At 40.0% G+C, this 13,906-nt stretch overlaps 1 protein-coding gene across 3 annotated transcripts in view; it reads left to right on the top strand.

The window, feature by feature from the left end:
* Positions 1-13,906, top strand: part of LOC105474557 (dynein axonemal heavy chain 8) — a 316,668-nt gene that overhangs the window by 258,511 nt on the left and 44,251 nt on the right. For all 3 annotated transcript variants that reach the window (XM_011729344.2, XM_011729345.2, XM_011729346.2), the window contains exons 84-87: positions 73-225; positions 798-953; positions 8,802-8,918; positions 10,654-10,755. In XM_011729344.2, the coding sequence (XP_011727646.2) occupies positions 73-225; positions 798-953; positions 8,802-8,918; positions 10,654-10,755 (528 nt within the window). The remainder of the gene's footprint in view (positions 1-72; positions 226-797; positions 954-8,801; positions 8,919-10,653; positions 10,756-13,906) is intronic.

Genomic DNA, 13,906 nt, shown 5'->3' with positions numbered 1-13,906 from the left:
GCACATTTTGTTTTATTAAAATCATAGCAAAAAAGTTACAAGAAATAAATATGAACTCATTTTTGGATACAGGGTGGTTGGGTATTACTACAAAATTGCCACCTTGGCCTGGAATTCATGGAAGAATTACTAGAGACACTAATTACCACTGAAGCCAGTGATGATTCTTTCCGAGTATGGATAACTACGGAGCCTCATGATCGATTTCCAATTACATTGCTTCAGGTTTGTTACTAAATGTCTTTTCATTGAGAGTTAGAGAAGTAAAGATGGCATCATTGACATTGTTGAAAGATGAGAACACAACAGGGCTTTTTGGTCCTGTAGAGTCTGGACTGCAAAATCTTATACTATAATACTATAATCATCACAATCTTGACATCAAGGTTAGACTACAGTAAATATTACCATAGAAGAGCTCTAAGACTTGGTACTAATTTAATGAGTTTCAGCTCTGATCAATGTACTTAGTTTATACAGTGCTGAACTTTGCCCCCACTTTATGTACCATAAACATATTGTTTTCTGATATACAGGTTGAGCATCCTAAATCTGAAAATCAAAACCTGAAATGCTCCAAAATCTGAAACATTCTCAGTGCCAATAGAATCCTCAAAGGAAATGCTCATATAACAACTTAATGCTAATATTCCAAAATCTGAAAAAAAATCTGAAATTCAAAACACTTCTAGTCCCAAGCACTTCAGATAAAGGATACTCAGCCTAATATTGTAATTTCTATTTTATTCTTTATAGTAATTTATAGAAACAAAACCACTGTTTTCTTTTCATGACAGACCTCTCTCAAATTCACTAATGAGCCACCCCAAGGTGTACGCGCAGGTTTGAAAAGAACATTTGCAGGAATTAATCAGGACCTTCTGGACATCAGTAATTTACCCATGTGGAAGCCGATGCTTTACACAGTAGCATTTTTACACTCCACTGTGCAGGTAACTATGGAAAGCAGTTTTCACTTTTAGGGGATGGCTGGTGATGTGCTGAGGCCTCATTGGAGAGGCTTCCAAGAGGGCACTATCTGTTGCCGCTCTGTCCCCTTACTCTCTTTTCCTTCATAGCACTTTCCCCACCTGGCATAGTGTATATTTGTTTATGTGTTTTGTGTGTGCCCCCTGCCCCAACCCCCAATCCTGACTATTGGAATGTAAGATTCTCCAGGGTGAAGACTGTCTTTTTGTAACTGCTGACTCTCCTGCTGTCACAACAGCACGCAGGGGATTGTCAGAGCTCAATAAATATTTGTAGAATGAGCTAATGGTTTATAAAGATAGGAGCTTGGTTTTGAAAGTGCCTGTGCTGGCCAAGAATTTTATGTGCACCATCTCCTGTAATACTAACAGCCACATTTCAAGATAGGATTATCACCATCTCAAAGACATTAAGTACTCTTCAAATGTGGTTGACTAGGATTGGCTGAACTAGGATTGGCTGGCTCTGATTTATGTACTGTTTTGACTCTATTCATTACCTGATAGTAAAAGTGGTGGTGATGTTGGAGGAGGAGGAGGAACAGCAGCTCCGAGTCTTTCTCAAGTCATTTGCTGTTTGCTTTCACAGTCTTAGTACTGATGGCAATAATTTAAGAATTCTGTGGTTACCAAGCAACTTTTTAAAATTATCGTTAGTGTTTTGTTCTGCATCTGAATTTTATTTTTTGTTCTGTAATTCAAAAGCTACACACTTTCAATGCACTTGATCCATTCCTTGATTTCACAGAGAATTGAAGAGATTCATTTAACCTTTACCTGCATTTCTTTCTTCCCTGAGGCTAGGGTGAAGGACAAAATAAATCGGTTGGTCTATCCCAGGAGTCAGGCTTTTAGCTGTGTACAGTGATGGGCAGAACTTCACATTACCTCTCCCTGCCCTGTCCAAAGATGGAGGGGAACTTAATGCTCGCCCCAGAAAATACTGTGTGTATTTACCCCTACTTCATTATCCCTACCACTTTACTAGGTTCCTGGCTGCCCAACAGAGAGGGCTGTGTTGTTTGTCTGTCTCCCAACCCTGAGAGAGTTAAAATCAGATTAAATGCATTGCTGGTGCTTATCTTTACTAAGTTCCATTGTGGCCTTTGGATTGTCAATTACAGCTTCCAAGTCACCGAAGCCTATTTCATACATTCTTATCTGGGAATTGTTCGCTTTGCTAGACCTTACCACACTCTAATACAAATACTGCTTTAACTCTGCTGTTTCATTCCCAATTCACAAATAACATATTTTATGATTCTGTTCCCAGTAGTGATGATTCAACTCTTCCACTGTGCTTATCGTGGAGAGCTGGTTGGGGGTATTTTCCATATGGTTAATGTGGCAACCTGTGTTTTTAGTGGCCATTATCCAAGTGCTAAAGGGAAGAAGAGCAACAGGACCATGGTCCAGCTGTGGGGCTAAAGTGCCCTTGCACTTCACACCACATGTGTTTGGGTAAAACAGAGGGAAAATATTTTCACTGCTAGGGCAGTGAAGTTACCAATGGAGTGTCCAAGAATAAAAGGCTGAATATCTCTTAAAATCAAATAATAGAGGGCTAGAAATAACACTTCACTGAGAGTCAGGAGGCCTGGACTTTCGTGCTTGCTGTGAAATCAGTTAGCTGAAAGCAGTTAGTTGATCAAGTTATGTCTCTCTCAGGGCCTATTTCCCCATCTGTGCAGTTGGAGGCAGAAGTAGGTGATCTTTCAAGGTTTTTTTCAATTTCTAAAATTCCGTCATCCAGTTCTGTGATAATACAGTGAGTGTAGGTAATTGTTTTTCATCAATTTCAGAAGTGTTTACCGTGATATTTCCAAAATCTCCCAGGAATTTTAGACGTATGTTTCAGAAATATCACAGAAATGTTTGCTGTGATTTTGCCTAAGTTTTTTTTTTTTTTTTTTAACTTGGTTAGGATAGGGACAGCTTAATAGAAAAATCCACAATTCTTTAGAGACTTGTCGTCTTGGGCCAGAAGCGTCAACATCTCTTGGGAGCTTGTTGGAGGTGGATCTCAGATCTCGCCTCAGACTCTCCTGAATCAGTCTGCATTGTACCAAGATACCTACATGATTTGTATGCACCTGAATGTCTGAGACTCAACTGCTATAGGAAGGAATGTTGTGGATTAGGTAGTTTGTGACCTAATGTTTCTTTTCTGTCTCTATTGTTGAGTATAAGAGAGACATCTGATTTGTTAATTAATTGAGTCCTCCAAATTAAAACAGGTATCCCTTGCTTTAAACAAACATGTTATATGTACTTTTGTTCTTGCAGAGACTGAAAAAAGAATTAGGCACAGGATCTGAGGCTCCAGAGGGATTCATGCTGGAGTTCATCCCACATTACATTGCAGAACCCAGGATTAAAATAACCAACTCCCTGCCTGCTCTCCAGTAAAAAATGTAATTTCTCCCATGGAATCCTGGTTTGGGTGGCATTATGCCATCAGCTTACCCCAGTTCGTAGGCATGATATATGGATTCTACTTCTGTTGCAGGGAACAAAATGAGCGCCTCTCCTTTCCTGGGAGAAGGAGAAGTAGATTTGGCTGGTCAAGGATAACTTGGGTAGAAGAGTGGTGGAGGGTGTGGTTTGCTTTATTCTTGAGGTGGGAGCAGGCTTTCCCAGGAGGAGGGTGCCCTGGGTGCTGCCGTGGGAACGTGCCATGGGAAGATGCACGAGGCAACGCTGCACTAAGCTCTGCTCCCCACCACTCCCCCTCTCCTGCAGCAACTTACTATCCACACAGGGCAGTAGCACCTACCCTGAGAGGGAAAGTTCCTGCTGAAGCCCCCACCCCTGCTGCAGTCCAGTGATGTCTCTACTTTTGCCAGTGGCCCTTCTGCTCTCCCTATGGGAGCCTTTTATTCCCAGGACCCTGGTGTGTGCCTGGTCTCAGTTTGGCTGCCACTCCCTGAGAATATTTCAGCATCCTCTTGAAGATTACCTAAGAGGGAAGCTCTTCTCTGGCCTCAGTATTCTGTCTCTACGCTTTCCTGGGCAGTGGAGCATCCAGTGTAGCATCGTTCTGGGTTTCAGAGCAAGCCCACGTTCACCCTTTGGGATTTTAATTTTAAGCACATTTTCCTCCAAAGTCTTAGTCTTTTGAAACTCAATCATTACATTTTTAGCCACCTCCTAACACCTCCTGCAGAAGATCAGAACAATGTTCTATGGGTTATTTTTTTTCCTATTGATTGTCAACATGCTGCTCTTTGAGGTATGTGTTGGACCCAGTAAATGTCTTAAGCAATCGTCTTCTCAGCCAATTATCTACAATTGTCTTCTCAGCCAATGCCTGGGCCCCAGAACAGGACACTTAAGTCAAAATCTCCAGGAGGCCAAAAGGAAGGAGCTCAGTCTTTTTAAAAACTTCCAAGTGATCCTGATATGCGGCAAGAATTGAAAATAATGGCCAAATGGCCACAACCCTTAAGGGAAGAGTCTTGAACCATTTTTATATCCACTTCATAGTCTGGAGTTTTTCTCCCCATCACCTTGGTTTGTCCACATTGAACTGCATGTTTCTTTCTGACTTTTCAAACAGCTTATATATAACTCTGTGAGGTGAGGTGGGTTTTTTTTTTTTTCATTTTTCTTTTTTAGCTAAAGTTATTGATTAGGATCTCTAAGGGCCTGTAGTGGCAGTGGCAAACTTGGAAATTTTATCATGCCCTTAAAAATTACTTAGATAGTAAATAAAACAGGCCTAGGGCCCAGGGAATCTCACTATTAACAGTTTTCATTCAGAAAAGTGTTTGCTTCCCCTATATTTTGTTTGTTTTCTTTCTCAAGTCTGAGCCTTGATAAACATTCCTTTCAAATTTAATAGTGTATATAAAATTCTTGCTTTGGGGAGAGATGATTATAAAATTCCTCATTTAAATGTCTTTGAATAATTATAATAATATGATACGGGTTTATCTTTTACACTCTGCCCCGTAGTGTTTCCCAGAGGTTCTGGCTGTTTCTGTTAACTATTTTTACCTAGTAAAATTTCCCTTACATTGTCTAGTGTGGCTTGTATTTTTCTTTGTATATTAGCTCCAGTCATTGGAGTTAGAGAGATAAATCCAGTTGTCTTGTTTTGAAGCTGTGAAATGATTCTGCAGCTCTGTGGGAACTGCAGAGGTAGAGCCTAACGTAAAACTGGAAATGGCTCTGACATCATTAAAAGGGTTGAACAACTTTTCATCAGTGTTCTAAGGAGTTTTTCATGATTCCACATTTTCCATATTTCTTTAGTAGTTCAGAGTTTTGCATATTCTGTGAAAAGAAAAGAAGAAACTGTATTAGTCAAATTAAGTAAGGAGTGGACTGGTTTTCCTAAAATCATCACTCACCAGCTTGATGATGTATAGTCACTCCCTTCTGTCAAATGAAGTTTTAACATTCAAATCTGTCTGCATTCCATGCCTTGAAGCACGGGAACACTGAGTTGCTGCTACTCACCAGAGCTAGTCCTCTGCTGCAGTAGAACCTTCTGTCTGCAGCCTTCTTCTCCATGAGTCACGGGATTTGTGTTCCTAATTCTGCTCACGGCCTTTGCCAACCCTGAAAGTCTCTTCTCTCCCCTTTGCAAAGACCAGCTTCAGTTTTATTCTTCCCAGAAGCCTCTGATTGAACGTCTCCTTCAGGCTTATCATCTGTGAAATGTTGACAGTTAATTATATTCACTATCCCATTGTTCTTTTTCTTGTCTCTAAGTCTTGTTTTTGCAACAGATTAAAACTTCTTGAAAATGCATCCATTTTAATATTTTTTATTGTATTGCATAGGACTCATCCCATGGTTTCAAAAATGTTAATTAAACTGAAGAAATTCAATATTCCAAATAAGTCTCGCAAAACCCCTTGCTTTGATCTTCCCAATGAGCTCTTAGGTTCTAGTTGTTTGAGTCTATCCTGATAGTATTCCAAGGTCATTAAAAACAAATAGCAAGAAGATGAAATGACTTCATTTGTGAAAGAAAAGGCACCCACTAAGATTTGGGACTTTTTTATTTTCCCAAGATGAGCTAATCAGTTTATGACTTTAGTGAACCAACTTAAAAAGTAAATGCTTTAGATGAAAACTGGTAGTAAGAAATATAAACGTGAAGCAAATCTCAGCATTAGGGCAATTTTCAAAACTCACATTTTAAGGAACAACTAAATTGCAATTACTCAGTGCATATAAATAGGAGTGTTTCCATAGAGCCCATCTGAGCAGCTTTAGTAATTGGAGTTATTTTTCATTCGGCCATCCATCTAATTGAACATTAAAATTTAAAAATTAAGTCAAACACATAGGTAAAACTAATGGTGTAAATTCTCTTTTTCAAAAATGGGAAAACATCCACATTTCACTAATAAGTCATTAGCATTCTTCTCTTCAAAGTCCTCAAGATGGAGGAAATTCCAAAAACTAAAAGGGTAGGTGTATGAATTTTCATGTTAATATCCTGTAACCCTCTCAACCCACCCTTGCTCCTGGGATAATCTGGAAGAGGCTCACCTCAATGTTTCTGAGGCCCACTTCAGAAATGCCAAACCCTGGGTCAGCCTCAGCATTGACCTCTTACAGAGGAAGGGTTCCTTCTGCCCTGGTAATAATTGATCAGTGTTTATTAGGCAACCAGGATTCTTTCCCCCAAGGTGCAAAAGCGGAGACAAAAATAGAAGACGTGTTTTTCACTGTCAAGGCTCAAAATCTGGTTATAGGACCATATATTTCAATATGAAACATCTAAAAAAAACCCACAAAACAAAAACCAAGGCAACATGAATGCTGGGACTAGAAAGCAGGAAGCTGTCAAGAGAAACAGTGTTAGGGACCAAGGCTTCCGCCCTTGCAGCTGGGACCACACAGTCTCTCCTCCCTTCAAGGCTGTGGCCTCTGCTCCTCCTCACCTTCTCTAAGTACAGGGTGGAAGATGGTTCCTCACAGCTCCTGAGTTTACAAGTTTTCCTAGTCTAAGCCCCAGATAGCAATTACAAACCCTAAGTTCAAATTCCTGGGAGAAGGAATCTGGTCAGTTATTTTTGGGCTGGCGTTCTACATTGGATCAGATTAGCTAAGGGATAGGAGTGGGTGTCACATAGCACAAATCTCTAATGCCTGACAACCTTAACTAAAGAAGTTTAGGTCTAGAGGTAACAGTAGTACTTTACGTTTTTAAGTGCTATTCCTATTATTATTATTATTATTTTTATTATTTTTGCCCTTCATCTGATCTCCCAGGGTCAGAACATCTAGACCCAAATTAATCTTAATGGTTTACTAAATACTTTAAAAGCATACCCTGAAACTCAGTAATTAAAACCTTTGAATTTTCTGAATTTCTTCTCTGACCTGTTCATGAACTTGTCCAAGCAAAAATTTATTTAGATTTTTTTTAAATGGTGGGATTGTTCAGGATCTGAAGCATGGAACAGCTGCAGCAAGAAGGATTGGAATGGCTTGTGAAAATGGCAGTGTGTGTGCGTGTGTGTGTGTGTGTGTGTGTGTGTGTGTGTGTGTGTGTTGAGTTGGGGAAGGCAGAAAAGAAAAAGAAAAGTTAGTATATACTTAGAGGTAAAAGAGTAGAATTAAACCTTCCCATAGATGTATAGGGATTCTACTCTCCACATGGGTCCTTACCTTAGGCACTAGAATTAGGGTCTAGGAACTAATCTAATAAATCATTGGACCTTCCTTAGAGACTGATTATGTATTGGGATAGGAAAAACTGATGCCTTGGAAACATCTGGACCATCTATGTGGTTTGTTGGATGATCAGTTCTTGGAGCTATCAGGTCTAATACTTGCCATACCTTTAAAATGCTCTCCGGAATATCAAAACAATTGAATCATTTGCTCTGGGTCCAGTTTGATTATTTACGGGTGATTTGGCAATTGTAAACAGTTAGCCACTATTGCACAGGAGTCTCTTAGGCCCTCTTTGATTAAGTAGAGGGAAACAAATGAGGGTCACGTGAAAGTTTCAAGACAGACACGTCATGTGTACAACAGAAAGTTTTAGTTTTCAAAATTTGAAATGGCAAGATTGCCAAGTGAAGTCATCACAGAATCTAAGTGCTCTTGAGAGAGGTTTAGGTAATCCAACGGAAAAAATTCAAACCCTTGCATTTGACATTTTAAACTTTCGGAAGTCCAATGTAGAATAACAGTTCATTCAACAGATATTTGTTGAGCACCTACTGCATTTTTTTGAGTTGTCAGTGGAGACCTAGACTTTAAAAAAAAAAAACAAAACCCAAAAACTCCAACTTGACAAATCTTTGGAGATTTGTTTGTATAAACCAGTTAGCTATAGAGCCATGAAGTAATATTTCTAATATGGCTATATGCCACATAATGTTTCAGTCAACATGGATTGCATATATGGTGGTGGTCCTGTATGAGTATAATGTATTTTTACTATACCTTTTCTGTGTTTAGATATGTCTAGATACACAAATACCTACCATTGTGTTATAGTTGCCTGCAGTAGTCAGTCCAGTAACATGCTGCACAGGTTTGTAGCCTGAGAGTAATAGGCTACCTCATGTAGCCTAGGTGTGTATAGGCTGTACCATCTAGGTTTGTGTAAGCACCCTCGAAGATGTTCGCATAATGAGGAAATTGCTTAATGATGCATTTCTCAGAAGGTAACCCCATCATTAAGCGACATGACTGTATATCCAAAATTGTGTATACTATTCTTTTAAACTAATGTCAATTGATTTTGATAATATAGCCCTAATTTTACTGTATTTTGATAGCAATAAAAATGGATTCAGGTACACGCAATACTTACTTTTCTTTGGTGTTTTTAAGGAGCGACGAAAGTTTGGCCCCTTAGGATGGAATATTCCCTACGAATTCAATTCCGCTGACTTTTCAGCCAGTGTTCAGTTTATTCAGAATCACCTTGATGAATGCGATATTAAAAAAGTGAGTGAAATTGTGCCTTTTTTCCTGTTTTTATTGCTCTTCTTAAATCAGGGTTCTACAGTCATTTGAAGTCTATGATACGGTGTGAATTTGCTGAGCCCCATGGAGCCCCCTTTGAAGGGACTTGTTCTAATCAGGCACTTGCTGGGGCAGCCTGTCCCCGCTCCCAACACGCACATACCATGGAAGCTAACTAACTCAGTGTGTGGCAAAATACCGCATCTTTCCTCATGTTGCACTCAAGGGCCACAGTGCACTTCAAGAGAAAGTGTGCCTTAGGTCAAGCTTCTCCTCACTGGTCCTACTCCTGCCTCTTCAGAAGTGAAGACGGTATCTGCCAGCCCATGTGAAAGTTCTTTTCCACCTTAAGTCATTTCTTAACTGCTCAGCTTATGCCTATGAATAACAATACTTTCTAGTAATGGTCATTCATCATCATATGACACTTTGCAGTTTTCGAAGTTCTCATGTATGTAGGATCTCATTTTTATCTTCACAACTCTGTGAGATCAATAACAAAGGCATTATTATTTATGTATTTATTACCCATTTTACTGATGAGGTAACAGACAAGAGAGACTAAGAGACTTCGTCAAGGTCACAGAGCTAAGAACGTAAACTCTGTTGTCCTTTCACACATATAAAGGGTTGGAAATTTGTTTTTTCTATAATCTTTGGCAAGTCAATGAGCCTGGGAGCCTGTTTCCTCATCTGTAAAATGGCCATTGTTTCTGTGAGGAAGGAATGAGTTAGTATTTGTGAAAGCACAGTACACAGTGCATAATAAGGGCTCATTAACTGTGACTCTCTACAGTCTGGCCCCCTCTTCCTTCCCAGAGCAGGGCAAGGTGATTAGAGATCCTGCAGCCTCAGTATGGGGATGGTAAGCCATGATGAGTTTTTACTCTAGAACCAAACCGTAATTTTTCCTTGAAATGACAAAGGGATATGAAATTAAAAGTCTGGCAGTCTGATGAAAAGTTATTTTCTATGTGTTCATATTCTGTGGTCATTTATCATTTTGGTACATACAAATAATAGTTACCTTAAAATAGTTGCTTTGAAAGGCAACCAAGCTGAAAAATAAAATTTTAACCAAGAAAAAGTAAACAAAAAGCAAATATCTTTATTTCTCCTAACCCAAATATATCAAGGGTTTAAAAAAACGGCTAAATTGCAATATATTCCTAGTATAAAATTGCTCTAGAAATGAATAAATATTTTGATGTAGTTTTAGCACACAGAATGAAATGCAGAGGATGGCAGAGGATTGCACTGAGAAAAAATCTTGTGGATAAATAATTTTCTTGTTGTTCTCATAATTCCAGAAAATATATTACTAAGAAAGCGTGTTAAACTGATGATTACTTGATTTTCCTCCTTTCTTCACTAAACACCACTTTGCTCCTCTGTAACAGCTTGGCATTACCTCTATGAGTATTATAGGTAATTATATCCCCAGAGTGAAAAATAATCTTTTTCCCCTATTTTAAATAATATACGTGCAGTATACTTACCAGTGTTTAGTATTGTAGAATTTTTCTTGGTGAACAAACTGTAGTGGTTCCAGCCATGTAATAGTGAAAGAGTTATTAGTATAAGACTATGAATAATTTTAAATGCGAGTCTAGTGAGTGCTTCCTTTTCCAGACCTTTCCTCTAGGGAAAGACCTGAAATGTTTATAATGATGTGTTTGGGTTGGCAATGAATAATCCTTTTTTACTTTTAATAAAGGGTGTATCATGGAATACGGTTCGGTACATGATCGGAGAAGTACAATATGGAGGCAGAGTGACAGATGACTTTGACAAACGTCTACTTAATTGCTTTGCCAGAGTAAGTCAACGTAGACAAATAAAGTTTGGAGACACATTTCACTATATTTTCCAATTTTTTTGTTTGTAATAGGTCTACCAAACTTAAGCATACAGCAGAGCTGCTGCAAAGAATTAGCCAAGAAACAAACGCATGTGTGTGCTTACACACATGCACACACATGCACACACACACACAAAACTACCAGCAATTGGGCCAGGCGCGGTGGCTCACGCCTGTAATCCCAGCACTTTGGGAGGCTGAGGCGGGCGGATCACCAGGTCAGGAGTTCTAGACCAGCCTGGCCAATATGGTGAAACCCCGTCTCTACTAAAAATACAAAAAGTAGGTGGGCGTGGTGGCGAGTTCCTGTAGTCCCAGCTACTTGGGAGGCTGAGGCAGAAGAATCACTTGAACCTGGGAGGCGGAGATTGCAGTGAACTGGGATCTCACCACTGCATTCCAGCCTGGTGACAGAGTGAGACTCTGTCTCAAAAAAACAAAAAACAAAAACCTGACTCCGTCTCAAAAAAACAAAGACAAAAACCAACCAACAATCTGCTTGTGGTGCGGAGCAGAGCAGTGGTCAGTTCTCATTGGTCTGTAACTCCTTTTCCATACAGATGAAACTGCTTGTGCCCAGGTCCTCTCCCCCACCGCCCCTCCTCCATATTCCCCATTCCTGGGCATCTGACTTGTGAGGGAAACACTGTGCCTCATTTCTGTGCCTCTTCCTCTGAGTGAGAAGTCTCATGGTGATTTCAAGCCCCAAAATAAGTGATTGGGGGATTAATCATAATTTGAGTTTTCTCATCTCTTCCATTAGGATGGACAATTGGAAATTGAGGAAGGGTTCCCTTTTTCTCCATGCCAAATAAAATCCACATGTACCATGCTGATAAATATTTTCTAGAGAAAATTATTTCTTAGCAATTGTGGCTTTCACATCAGGGATGAATATAATAAATAACACCTACCAGACTCAAACTCTTCTTAAAATTTTTTACATTTTAGGGATGTAATATACAACACCTAAGTGGAAAAAAAAAAAACCAGATGTCTTTTATGGTTATTAAATTCTTTATATTGGGACCTATACTGGTAATTCTCTACTTAAATGATTCTTTTCTCTTGACAAAATTAAAGCCTCAGCAACAAAGCACAAGCTTTGGGAGTATTTTGATAAGCTGGGGGTTGACTAGAAAATGGATTTTTAACCTTTACATGTTTTAGTAAGTTTTTCTTGAAGCTACATATGGAGAACTGTGAAAAATAGTAAGTGTTGGTGAGGATGTGCGGAGGGAGGAGCCCTGCTGCTGGGAGGTCAAATGGACATAGACCTCCTGGAAAGCAGTCCAGTAATACTTATGAAATTAGGTATCTCAGGTAAATATATCCCAGAACATTTGTGGAGAGAGTCCACAAATGGACACGTAGAAACATATTCATGGCAGCACTGTGTTTGGAGCTGAAGGCAAGCATCATAGATTGGTTTTCCTGGAAACAGAGGTGGAGATTTGCATTCAAGTGCCTCCTCCCCAGCCTTCCTCCAAGACATGACCTTGGCTGAGGCAGCTCCCTCCTGCTAGGGCAGTTCCTGGGGAGGGGCAATGCTGTGAGCTCACAGTAGTCAACACTCCAGACAGTGGGGGGAGTGAGTACCTGCTCCTGAATGAGGATCGGATGGCACATCACAGCATCTGCTACAAAAACCCAAGACTCCTAAGAGAATAGATAAGATGTGGTGGGTGAGCACCATGGCATACTATTGCTCACCCTTGTGGGGTGCAACCTGGTGGTCATAGTCATATCAAGTGTGTGATACGACTACCTTCTGAACCAGAATGTCCCAGAGAAATTCTCAGAATGTACCAAAGAGATTATTCATAACATTGTTGGTGGTAGTGGGAAGTTGAAGGCAACTTAGGCATCCATCATGGGGAAATAGTTAAGTTACCTGTTGTAGAGGCCTATGGCGGCATACAGTGTAGCATTTGGAAGCAATGATCTATATGATAATCATGCATAGGTCTTACAAATAGTGTTGAGTGCAGAGCTTTAAAAAAAAATAAAGCGAGATCTACAAAGGAATATGTGCATAGCTCACAAGGATAAATACATGTTCTAGGACATATATATCAAGTATACTTAAACAGATGCCCTCAGAGGGAAAAGGGGACAGTGAGTGGATATCTGGACAGAATGGGGAAAAATTAAAATAAAAGGGGCCTAGATTCATAAAAATAATAAACTCAGGAGTGTGAGAAACTCACCTCTGTATTTGAGATTCAAAGGAGAAAAAAAAGATGTCATAGTAAGTATACTTTGTTAGAATAATTGTAAAAGTACCTAAAGTTGGAGTTTTAGCAGTGGAGACTAAGATGTGGTTAGCATCAGAATATAATTCACCAAGAGTACCAGCAGAATGCTGATGGGATCAAGTGCATAGGTGAAAGAAGAGGGGAGTCAGGGTCACCCCTAGTTTTGACTTAAGTCACTGGACACAGAATGGGGCTATTTACAGAGAAGAGGAAGGACTGCAGCAGGAATGAGTTGTATTGTCTGGGGCTGGAAATTAAGAGTTCAGTTTTGATCATATAACATTTGAGATGTCTATTAGACATCCTAATCAAGTTGTCTAAGACTGTAACTGCCATGAGGGCAGGACTTTGTCTTATTACATCAGTGCCAAAGTCTGAGCACCGGAAACAGAGCCCAACACATATAAGTGCTCAGTAAATATTTGTTGAATAAAAGAACAAATGCCTGAATGCTGGTGAACAAGGCACCTGGATGTACAGATCCAGAGGTCATGGTGGAGCTCAGGCATGGAGATAAGGATCTGGAATTCTTCAGCACGTAGATAGTGACAACGGAAAGCTGCTGTGTTGGTCCAGAGCCTCCAGGGAGATGTCTGAGCCAGGAACACAGGGAGGGGGAGGAAGCCTGCTCCACCTTCAAGAACTCAGGCGGGGCATTCCCCTCTCTGACCCCGCTCCTTCCTTTCTTTCTCTTCTACTTCTTCCCTGTACCCTGACATTTGGCATTTCGGGCCATAGAGGACTAGTCAGCTGACCTCAACCCTCTCCTAGAAACCCAAGATTCTCTGTCCTCTGGGCCTTGGTTGTGCAGACTTCCTGATCTAAAAGCACAGGGTTCCGTATCCAGGCCC

Source organism: Macaca nemestrina, chromosome 5 (assembly GCF_043159975.1).
Source record: "Macaca nemestrina isolate mMacNem1 chromosome 5, mMacNem.hap1, whole genome shotgun sequence".
Taxonomy (NCBI): domain Eukaryota; kingdom Metazoa; phylum Chordata; class Mammalia; order Primates; family Cercopithecidae; genus Macaca; species Macaca nemestrina.
Note: the sequence above shows the minus strand (reverse complement) of the source record. Positions and strands in the feature narration are given on the sequence as shown.